This window comes from Mesoplodon mirus (genome assembly GCF_964341445.2).
Source record: "Mesoplodon mirus genome assembly, chromosome: 18".
NCBI lineage: Eukaryota > Metazoa > Chordata > Mammalia > Artiodactyla > Ziphiidae > Mesoplodon > Mesoplodon mirus.
Genome location: NC_138994.1, coordinates 15,576,076 through 15,588,148, shown reverse-complemented (window position 1 = coordinate 15,588,148; position 12,073 = coordinate 15,576,076). Strand labels below are relative to the sequence as shown.

At 51.5% G+C, this 12,073-nt stretch overlaps 1 protein-coding gene across 1 annotated transcript in view; it reads right to left on the bottom strand.

Annotated features, from left to right (window-relative positions):
• Positions 1-4,027, bottom strand: part of CYTH1 (cytohesin 1) — an 80,389-nt gene extending 76,362 nt beyond the window's left edge. Inside the window, exon 1 of the mRNA XM_082605510.1 lies at positions 3,905-4,027. Coding sequence (XP_082461636.1) covers positions 3,905-3,926 — 22 coding nt within the window. The 5' untranslated portion in view covers positions 3,927-4,027. The remainder of the gene's footprint in view (positions 1-3,904) is intronic.
• Between the last annotated feature and the right edge of the window lie 8,046 nt (positions 4,028-12,073).

The window sequence follows — 12,073 nt, the reverse complement described above, 5'->3', positions numbered from 1 at the left end:
AAAATTCAAGCTCGATGAATGTTAACTTTTGCCACATGGAACCTGGTTCAATCTGTTATTCCCTCAACAGTTGCTGAGCTGCTTCTATTGGGTACTGGGCCCCAGGCTTGTTCTGGAGGCACAAAGACGAAACAGCAAATCTCTCTAGACGCCACGGGCTCCCACGCACCATCCTGCGGCAGCACCCATGCGTGTCACTGCCAACACCTCACTTTAATCTTCTGAGGACGGCAGGTGTGCCTGGTTAAGATCAACATCTCCACTCTCTCAAGAGAAGCTTATTTCTTAAAGACCTCTTCTCCCTCGTGCTGCAGGATAGGGATCAGCCTGAAGCTAATAAAAGCCGAGAGGAGTTAAGATCTGTGTTTGAGAAGTAAAAGCCTTGAACGGCACGCTGCATGCTCAGAAATTGGATTATTTTGTCAGAGTCATCACCACTAACATTTCCGATGTTACTACTAGATGGACCCCGCCCATCTCTACCTCGAGACCTGTCCTAAGAGAGAGGCAGGCAAACACACAGGCAACCTCTGGAGCAGCAATTCCCAGAGTCAGAGCCGTCTGAGAACCGGATTAAAGCTAAAGACTCTCCAAAAATGCACATTCACAAAAACTCTCGCATACAATCTCAGAGGGGCCTGAAAGCCCATTAAGGGGCAGGTTGCAGGTTAAAAATGTCTGCTCAAGTTCAGAGGTCACAAAGAGGAACAGAGTCACTGAGTCTTTTCTTGGGCAGGGAACCCTATGAAGGCAAAAATACCTCTTCCTTTTGCAAATGAGAATTGTGACATCCAGGAAGTACAGTCATCTAATAAGAAGGTAAAATGACCGGAAAAAAACACCTCCCAATTACTCCACAGTGTTTAGAAAGAAGCTGCCGGGGGATAAAGACCAGCCAGACACAAGCATTATGAACATCTTTCTTAAAGTGTCAATTAAGCATTTAGAAAATCCCTAATTCCACATTTTTCCAAAAAAAAAATAAGCTTTGAAATGACTTTTGTTTGTCCTTCCCACCCCCCACCCCCACCCCACATAGGTCTCCAGAGTACAGTTTATCACACCACGTGTGTAGTCTGAACCACGCTGCACTGGTCTAGTGAGTTAAGACCCTCCGAATAAACAATTCAGGATCACGGAGTATACGGGAGAGAGGGCTGACGAACTCAGTGGTGTGGTCTCTGGGTCCGTACAGGACACCAAAGAGTATGCAGTCAAGAAAGGCCTTCTGGTGAGTTTTCGAAATTCTCTTTCATTGAACAGAGAAACTCTAAGACTAATTCTCTTTCTTTAGCTTATTATAAATGAGCTATGTTTCAAAGGTTTTTTATACCAAGGTGGTAGCTTGGAAATCATAACCCATTTCCCCAAAGATACAACGTTAAAAACAGTACTAGTGACCCAGGCTGACTCATGAACCACCAGTGGTTCCGAGGGAACCCCTGGACCTGGCACTCTATGTGCTTTATGAGTCCGTAGCACGCACTTCCTTTTGAAATGTGGAATCTGAATAGTTGTCTTATCTTTTGAGGTAAATTCTCTGTAGAACCTAGGAGAGAAATGGACAGTTCTGGAGACTAAGGCAAACCCTTAAAGAACTGGGAGCCTTATTCTTCATATGATTACCTTGAGCTATTAGGTACTTTTTGTGTGGTAAACCCTATGGGTGGGGAATCTTCTTTAGGTCAACATTTCTGTTTCCTCCAAAATACAAAGAACATGATTTTTTTAAATTGCATAAAGAGAAAGAAAGGAAGAACTTCTTCCTCATCTTTATGTGTGGTCAGCAGAATAACGGACCCAAGAGATGTCCCTGTCCCAATCCGAGAACCTGCGAACATGTTACCCCTACATGGCAAAAGGGGGGTCACCATTGCAGAATTAAGGTTGCTGATCCTCATCTATATCCAGGTGTGTCCAATGGAATCACAGGGTCCTAACTAGAAGAGGCAGAGGTCAGAGAGAAATGAGAAGATGCTACCTGCTGGCTTTGAAGATGGAAGGTGGCCACCAGCCAAGGAATGTGGGCAGCCTTCAGAAGCTGGAAAAGGTAAGGAAACGGACGTTCCCTTAGGACCTCCAGAAAGGAACACAGACCAGTAAACACCTTGATTTTCTCTCAGTGAGAGCAAATCTGGACTTCTGACCTCCAGAACTATAAGATAATAAATGTATGTTCTTTTGAGCCACCAAGCTTGCGCTAACCTGTCACAGCCACCACAGGAAACAAATATCCCCTGCTTCCATTCACCCCGTCCAAGCACAAATTCATGCCACTGGTGGCAAAGCACTCACTGTGTTAAAAGCAACCATACCAACAGCTTCCTGCCTCGCCCGGTAGGTAAGAACGCCAGAAGAGGGCACGAAGAAATCCTGGCAGAACACTGGGATCTGCAAGAGATTAAACAGCAAGAGAAGGCACAGCAGCAGGCAAAGCTGGAGAAGACTTCTCCTGGGTGGGCAGAAAGACAGAAGCCTGGAGGAGCCAAAAAATCCTTCGGGACCAGCCAGAAGAAAAGCACACACTACTTTTCCTTGGAAGGTAACAAGGGGACATCTGATGGGTACCCATCCCTCACATGCTCTGGACTTCAGGCCACGAGTGGTGGCCATTCCACTGTCTGCCACTCAGGGTTGTGGGTCATTAACCCACCTTTTCTGCGGTCAGTGGTTCCTCAATGACTTACTCATAAATAACAGAAAACCTTAACAACATGCTTCACCCGTCTCCTTTTAACATACTCCATGACAAAGCTTGCTCCCTCAGAACTTAAGAAACAAACACCACCTATGTCAATTAGTCAATAAAGCAGGATTCGGTTCCCTTTAACCACACAAGCATTTTTTACTGTGCTCTCTGTACTCTGCTACCAAACCACAAAAGTTCACCACTTGTTCTATGTGCCATTCTTTCATCTCTCAGGAATAAAACGTTAAATTAACTAAAGCACTTCACAGAACCTTCTAAAACACCGGCGATCTGAAGCTATTTGAGGGAGGAATGCCCTGCCGATGGCCAACAGTTCCCAGGATCAGGTTAGCTGGTGGAGGATTTAGAAACTGGTAGTTTTGTCAAGTTTTCCCTGTCTGTGTGATGTGATGACTATGCCGCGTCTCTGTGCACAGATGAGAAAGCAAACTTGCGTTTCTCCGCGCCCCTCGGGCTTCACAGGCAGGCGTTTTGGACCAGCAGCCCGTTCACACAGAACGGCGGGCAGCGATCGTCAACCCGGGCCTTGGAGTGGCCGTTGGCCGAGGTCCTGGTCCCGATGGCACCCCCTGGTCGCAGCCTGCCCACTTCGGGTTCGCTGCCTGTGTTTTCTCATTTTCGTTTCTGAACAAAGACATGGACCCGGGCACACAACTTGCCAACACCTAAGGGGCCGGAAACTACGGAAAATGCCCGGGGGGAACTTAAGCGTTCGCGGGGGCCCGCGGCGGGGCTGTGGGGCGACCGGGCCTGCGCCGGACAGAGGCCCGCGACCCCCTCCCGAGACCCTGGCCCCGAATTCGCGGCCCCGAGACCCTCTCCTCGCGAAACCCGCCCGAGACCCCGGTCTCGAGACCCTCGCGCCGGAGACCCCCGCCCCGGAGACCCAGGCCCTGAGACCCCAGTCCTACGAACCCGGCCCCAGAGACCCGAGCCCGGCGACCCCCGGCGCTGACCCCGGAGACCTGGGCAGTCCGACGCCAGCCCCTCAGCGCCCCTCAGCCTTCAGCCTCCGGGCCCCGGGTGACCCCTGCCCTGAGGAGGTCCCCGCCCGGCCCGGCCGCCCTAGGCTCGCGTCCGGCACCACCGTCCCCGGGAAACGCGAGCCGCCAGAGGCGCGGCAGGGCGCCGGGCCGGAGAAGGGAGGAAGCGAGGGAGAGGGCGTCCGCCGGCCGGGCCGCGGGCCGTACTGACCGTAGCTGTCGTCCTCGTCCATGGTGCCAGCGCCGGGTTCCGCGCCGGGCTCGCCGCTCGCCCCTGTACCCGTAGCTCCTGGCCCTTCTCGCCCAGCGCGTCTCGGAGCCCCGCCCCCGGCTCCGCGCCCGCCACCCGCCCCTTGCCTCCCGCGGGGCGCCCCGCCCGCCGCCTGCGTGCGCGCACACCACCGCAGCACGCGGCCGCCTCCCGGCCCGCGCCTGCGCACGCGCGCCCGGCCAGGCCCCGCCCCCAGGCCCGCGGCCCCGCCCTCACCGCCCGCGCGCCCACCCTCCGGGCTGCGTCCTATAGCCTGCCCGCGCCTGCGTACGCGCTCCCGCCCAGGCCCCGCCCCTCCGACTGGTCCCTCGACCCGAGGCCCCGCCTCATACCACGCCCAAGCCCGAGGCCCCGCCCCGGCCGCCTCCAGGGGCGCAGAGGGTTTCGGATTTCTCAAGGGCGGCACAGGCCTGGGGTACACAGCACGGAGTCTGGCGGCCCACAAAGGCCCAATGTCGTGTCCGGCCACTGAAGGGCAGGGTGGTCCTCGTTGACGTCAGCCTCGCAGGTCCGGCCCTCCCCAGACTGCCAGAGACGCCCGGTCCTTGGTCAGACACCAGAGCATTTGAATTCATTATTTCTGAGGTCTGAACCTTAGCACCGTGAATGTCATGAGCTCACTGCCTTCATACTTCCTTTTATTTGTCCTCTGAATTTACCCAGATCAAATTTCAAAGAGAGGCACCTCATCTCCCAGCATTTCAGGATTTTGGTGACCTTGATTCCTGGGCCTCTTAAATTTACACGTTTCTAGACTGTGCCTTACATGTTTTATTTGCCTGCCATGGGCGGACCAATCCCCTCCCACTGGTAAACTGAGCTGCCCTTCAGGGAGCATGAGCAGTATCTCTTCACCGGGAGGTGGGCACCTCCCCAATTTTTAATTTAGAAAAATCAAGGAAAATGCCACTTTTTCTAGCCACTTCTGGATGCATACGCTCTTTCTTGGTTTGGTGCTACCCATTAAAATTATAAGTGCCTCAGTTGGAAGGAATCTCAGGATCACACATCACACAGGGATGGTCCAAGACCCTCCTGGGGGGTCATAACCCTGGACACCTAGCCAACGTGCTGTACCCAGGGGCTGCTGGAGGAGAGCTCAGCCCAAGACAGGTGCCCAAGACACCTGGCAATGTCTCCATCAGGGGGAGTTGTGACCCTCCTCAGCAGCCTGTTGGGTGAGCCCTAAAATATGCCTCCCAAGAGACAACAAAGAAAAGTAATTTCCCCTCATGGAAAAGGAATAAATGAATGATGAAACTCTAGGCTTTCTTTCCAGATCTGCTTCCTGTTAGCTTTGTGACCTGGGCAAACAGCTCAATGCCCTGGACCTGTTTCCCACCCACACAATGGAGCCTCTGCCTATAAAATCCAGGCTTCTACCCAATATTGATCTCTGAAGTGACAGATCTGTCGTTGTCTTCCTCTTGACTTCTGCACATGGATGGATGGATGGATGGATTTCAACATATCACCCTAAGGGATCCTAATCTTTACATTCCATCAGGGTGCAGCTCTGGCCCACCCTTCTGGAGGCTAAGAAAATTGTACATTCACAAACAAACATCCCTCTTACTCCGCTGAGCTGTCCGACCCAGCCTTTGGTGGAGAAGCTTGATGTCTCCGGAAAGTCTAAGAAGATGGTCTCCATTTCCTTAGGCAGGTGTTTCTTTCAAATAGTTCCAGAAGTTAGACACTTCCCTTGTATAGATTGTTATCTTACTCCTAAAAGGTTGATTCTGGTGGACCTAGCAGTTTAATCTTCACTGATTTCACCTAACTCTTGCTCACTGACCAAAACTTGGGAAGAAAAGCAATTGAGGACACAGGTTAACTCTCACTATGATCTGAACTCCCAAACCCAGTACCTTTGGATGGGAAGGAATACAGCTGTGAATGCTAATCACATTGTTTCGTTACAGCAGTGTTTTCCAATGGCAGGTCCTGACTCTGAATGGATGAGAAACCAATCACCATTGGATGAAGAGAAGATAGAATAAGATAGAATCAGTGTCCATCACATACCATAAGAACAAGATAGAATCAGTGTCCATCACATACCATAAGGATAATGTTTGTTTTGGTTGTAGATGAATGCACTGGGTAGGGATGTAAAGTGTACTTGACTGCAAGTCACTGTTTAAGACCCTCTGTTAGCTCACATTCCTGGCTTGGGGCCTTTGTTGAGCTGTTATCTCCATACCGCAGATTGGGAAACTGAGGCCCACAGAGGTCACAGTGTAGAATGGGAGCCACCAGGTCAGCTTCACTTGCTACTTGTGTCCTCAGCCCCTGGAGCATAGCGAGACCTCAAAGGGAGAGCCAGAGGCAGGAAGCAGAGGGGCTGAGAGGGCACTGGCCGTGGGTCTGGAATCTGCTGGTCTGCTACTTACCCCCAGACCTCTTCCCCCACGTCAAGAACTTTGAAAATGGGTCAGGGACTTCCCTGGCGGTCCAGTGGTTAAGACTCCGCCTTCCAATGCAGGGGGTGCAGGTTCGATCCCTGGTCAGAGAGCTAAGATCCCACATGCCTTGTGGCCAAAACACCAAAACAGAAAACAGAAGCAGTATTGTAACAAAGTCAATAAAGACTCTTAAAAAATTGTCCACATCAAAAAAAAATTGAAAAGAAAAAGAAAATGGGTCGGGGCTCCCTGAACGCCTCTCACTGTGGTCTGTTGTTTTTAGTGGTTGATCCGCCTGACAACCTTTTTTTTTTTAAGTTAGTGCCTCCCTTCTGTCATCCTTGCCTTACATAATAATTTCAAAAATTAGAATGACGAAGGAAGGTTTTTGAGCAGAGGTAACCCAAAATATATTTTTTTCCTGTGCTTATACTGTGATGTTTAAAACTTTTTCAGAAACAGTATTCAAAAAGGGACAGGTTACTGGGTCCTGTCCCTTTCCTACAAGGGAGCACCCACAGGCTTTTAAAAGATTGAGGCTTATTTCCGCATTTACCGATGTGAGACGATTCCCAAGCTGTATGAAGTGGAAGAAGCAAGGACAGAACAGGGATATATAATATATTTCCATTTCTAACAAAAATACATCAACATGTGATGTACATTTACATTGTACGTTCAGCCATTTGATAAATATTTGTCGGGGGCAGGGCGCAGTGCTGTGCCATGCGCTGTTCAAGATGCTGAGGACACAGCAGCGAAGGGAGCAGCTGGAAAGCCATGCCCTCTCGGGACTCCCAAACTAGTGGGCAAGCGTGGACTGTGGCTAACAGGGCACACAGGAGACTGGGGGCCTCCCTGCCTCTGGGAGGAGAGCCAGTTGCCAGGGAAACAGGAGTGGGAGACTCTTCATTAAATACCCTTCAATACTCAAAGGGGTTGAACTGTGAACCCAAAAACCTAACCTCCAGTACCTGTGAATTGTGATCTTATTTGGAAATAAGGTCTTTGCAGATGTAATCAGGTTAAGATGAGATCATTAGGGTGGCCCAAATCCAATAACTGGTGTCCTTCTAAGAAGAGGAGATTAGGACACAGAGACACATAGAGAAAGCCATGTGAAGATGGAGGCAGACACTGGAGAGGCCAAGCAATGCCTGGGTCATCAGAAGCTGGAAGAGGCAAAGAAGGATTCTTCAGAGAGAGTGCAGCCCTGCCAATACCTTGATTTCAGACCTCCGGCCTCCAGACATGAGAGAACAAATTTCTGTTGTTTTAAGCCCCCCAGCCCATGGGACTTTGTTATAGCAGCCCTGGGAAATTCAGAGCTTTTAAATTAAACACAATATGCATGTATTACCTGTTTTATTTATTTATTTATTTTTAATTGAAGTATAGTTGATTTACAGTGTTGTGTTAGTTTGGGGTGTACAGCGAAGTTCAGTTATATATATATATGTATATATTCTTTTTCATATTATTTTCCATTATGGTTTATTATAGGATATTGAATATAGTTCCCTGTGATATACAGTAAGTCCTTGTTGTTTATCTATTTTATATATAGTGGTGTGTATCTGCTAATCCCCAAACTCCCAATTTATCCCTCCCCCAAGCCCTTTCCCCTTTGTTAACCATAAGTTTGTTTTCTATGTCTGTGAGTCTGTTTCTGTTTTGTAAATAAGTTCATCTGTGTCATATTTTAGATTCTACATATAAGTGATATCATATGATATTATTACGTATTTTAAATTAATGTTTTAAATAAGAATTTTAGAGGGGGCTTAGATATCAGATCCCATGGTAAGGGACTTTATCATTACCTTTCCGTTGTTCCTGGTGTCCATGTTTCATCTGGTTCCTTTTTCTAAAACAAATGATTCTATTTCCTTCCCTTTCTCTTCTCCCGTCACGATGAGTGAGACAGCAGGGGGCCAAGTGGGCCGCGCAAGCTGGAGGGTCTCGTGAGAAAGGGGAGGACGGTGTCCCCTCCCTGCATGAGCACCGCCACCCTGCGCGTGCTGAAGGACCACGGTCTGCTGAGGCCAACCGAACCACAGGAGGCCCCACGTCCTAAGGCCTCCCCTCCATACCGAATCATAAACGGCTACCCGATGAGCCACTACTCAGAGCTCCGCCAAGGCCAGGGCCGGGGAGGGAGGGACAGTTACCTCAGACCACACCTGCTTCACAGAAGAGGAGTGGGCTCAGCCGGGCCTGCCAGCCTCACCCTCCAACTGCTATGTGAACCCTTCATTCTCCCTGAGACCAAGGTGAGAGGCTGACGAGGCTGGGCAGCGGCGCTTCCGGAAGCCAGCCTCTGAGCCCTCCCCGTGCAGGTTTAGACAGGTGTCCTCAGTAATACAAGACAGGGACTGGGGGCAGCCCCCGCCAGCCCCGCCAGCCTCTCCAGCCTGCACTCGGGAGGGAGGTGGTGCTGGGGAAGGAAGGGCGCTTGCAGAGAGGCAAACCGAGCCGCTCACACGGGCCGAGGCTGGGGCATTGTCTTGCTTTGAAAACCCCCAGATTTTATTCTGCTAAAGCTTGCAATTTCTTCTGTGTGTGAATGGCACTTGAAATCTGTTTGTAATGGATCTTGATTGTGTCCAGCTGTCACAAACGGTTCCCCTGCCGCCCGACAGACAGCTGGCCACGTGCCACACAGTCCAGGCATTCACTTCAAACAGAGGAGCTAATGCTCCAGTTCCCGCCAGACCTGCCAAAATATTTTCACTTGTGAAAAAAACAAAGGTTGGGGGACGGGGGGTGGGGGGCAGGGGCTCAGAGACAGAAGCGTCGGGAGGACGGCACGAGGAGGCCTCTGGGCCAAGGACATCAACGGAGGTGGGCTGGCCGCGTTCTGAGAGGAGTCCAAGGGCACGGTCACCAGCCACACTCCTGTCGGACTTACCCCTTCAACCAAGACTTCCTGGGGGCCTGGAATTTGGGACCGACCGAAGGCAACACCCACTGGTCTCTGCCAAGGGGAAGTGTCTAACTGAGGCCATGTAAGGCAGAAAACAGCAGAGCAGTACACGTAGGAAGGGAGAATAAAGTACATGAACCACGGGTCATTTCTATGACCGTAAGAGCAAAAAACCACCTCAAGATGCATTTTAACAGTCCCAACGGTTAGCGCGGGATGATGAAGGCTGACACATCCCTTCAACAACACAGCTGTGACAGGTGCTGGGAAACCTGAGGACGGGAATGATTTGATTAGGGCTTCTTGTCTTGAAGGATTGTCCTGGGGGCCAGGAAGGCAGACCAGGAAGCAGGTCCACTGGAGGTTGGCGAACTGGTTAGAAGACAATTTGAGTCCAAGAGAAAAGTGGTGGCGACTCAAGCTGAGAGCCAGGTGGTGGGGACGGGAAAGAGAGGACTTTCCGGCAGCCAGGTGGAAAGATCAGAATTCTGTCACTGATGCGTGGGAGTAATGTGAAGGAGGTGCCGAGCGTGGCGGGCACGTTTCTGGCTTTGGCATCAGGGTGGGTGGTGGGCCCCCAGCCATGGGAGGGACACGGGTAAGAGGAGGGCAGACAAAACAATGAACTCTGTCTGGGCCACAGATTTGCCAGTAGGGTATCCAGGAAAAGATGTTCCTCGGGCTATATTGATTAGACAATGGGGTATATTGATTGGAGTGGATTGATTCTGGCTACATTGAGGTATCCAGGGCTCACCAGATCCAACAGATTTAACACTGAAGGGACAGAAAAAGAAGAGCTCTTCAGGGAGACGGGGGTGAATAGTGTCCAATCCTGACAAGAAGTTGTGGCAAAGGCTCATCAGATTTGGGAATTGGGTCACTGAGTGGAGTGATGCGGGCAGAAGGCAGACTAAGGACCGTGGAGAAGGAAGCAGAGGGCAAATCGAAGCTTAGGTGAGGGAGAGGGTGGCTGGGAGGGGACACGGAAAAAATGGGCCTTTTTTAGGATGGCTGACACTTGAGCATGCTCACGAGAAGGAAGGGGGAGGAGTGAGACACAGGAGGCAGAAGGGAAAATCACTGAGGTGGGTCCCCAAGGGGTGGAAGAGGTCGGCCTGGAGAGCACATTGAGGACCCCACGGGGGGTCCTACAGACCATCCCATGTAAGAAGCATTAGATCAGAGCTGTGAGTGCGGTCCCCACCCAGCAGTGGGTTCAGCATCCCCTAGGAACGTGTTAGAAATGCAAATTCTCAGACCTCACCCCAGACCTGCTGAATCAGAACGTTGGGGGATGGGGCCCAGCAACCTGTGTTTTAACGACCCCCTGGTGATTCTGACCCTCTCTCAAACCGGGGACTAGCACAGCAGTTCTCAAAGCCGGCCGCCCGGTAGAATCACACGGGAAGGGTTTGCCCAAGTCTCACTCTCGGGAGTCTCATTTCCTTCACATTTGTATTAAATTAAATTAGTATTAAATAACTCTCCCAGGTGATTCTGGGCTCCGTGAGTGTTTGTTGCAACCGCTAGGTTAGAGGGAGAATAGACCACATGGAGAGGGAGAGAAGTTGCTTATGGTTTTGGTTTCCTCGTGTTTCACTGTTTATTTTGGAGTGGGAGGGAACACTTGGCAGTGGGATGAAAATCATTTGCCAAGAGTAAGGGGCACACAGGCGGTGGGAGGGCACAAACGTAAAACAGCCACTAATGGGATGGGAGGGAAGGGCCCCCTGAGACAGAGCCTAATGAAGCAGGGCAACCACCTCTGGGCAGCTGGATGGTCCTCCCTGACAGTACCAGCCGGTCCTGATGCAGGAGTGGGGAAGGAATGAGCAGGAAGCAGCTGGGCTAAGCAGAGTCTGTGCAGCAGGGGCTCCTCCAGGCACGAGCGTGGGCTAAAGGGAGGAGCCAGTGCAGGTGACCGGCCATGAGGCCCCGAAGGCAAAGAGAGAACCACACCGCTGAGCTCCCACCAGGTCTCACGTGACACATCCTCAAGCTGCCTGGGATTACCAGAACCTAGCTTCACCTAGGTCCCATCTTATGGAGGCTGGCCACGCTACCAAGACTGGGCAGGATTTGTACCCTGGCCTTCCTCACTCCATCGTACCAGCCAGCCTTTCACTGCTCGCTCCTGACTCCCGAGGTCGGCCGAACTTCTAATGGGCGTTCACCTGGTCCCCCAGGTGTCCTGCACTTTTTCTTAATCGGGAGGCTCCATGCTCCCTGGTCACCTCCTTCTCACACCTGTGGTTCTCCCCATTCTGTTCTGATAACGCAGGCTTGGATGCATCACAGCCTTGGAATCTGTCACCCACCTGCCTCTCTGGTACGACATGCCCTACCACTCAACGGACTTCCCGAGCCACAGGTCTTCCCCCAGCCCTGAACCTTCCACCTTATGTTACCTTTGCTCTTGATTCCACCTCCGAATACCCAAGTGGCCCCACCTCTTCTGTCACTACCATGTCACAGTTGCAGACATGAGCACTTCTTGGCCAGCCTGTTGGACTGGTCACCTTCACCTGTCTTCTCCACCCCCGCCCCTGGCCTGCACGCACACTGCCATCAGCCTTGGGTGTGTAAAGAGCGAATCAGACCTCGCGGACCCTTGCTGACGATACCGCAGGCACTCACTGTAACCCGAAAGACACACAAAGAAAGGCTGGCATGAAAGGTTCCTACCGAAATTATCAATGGAGAAGCATCCTGTGCTTTTGCCTTGTCACCTGACAGGGTCGTTCAAGTGAGCCCCACCAGCTGGAGCCTACTCAC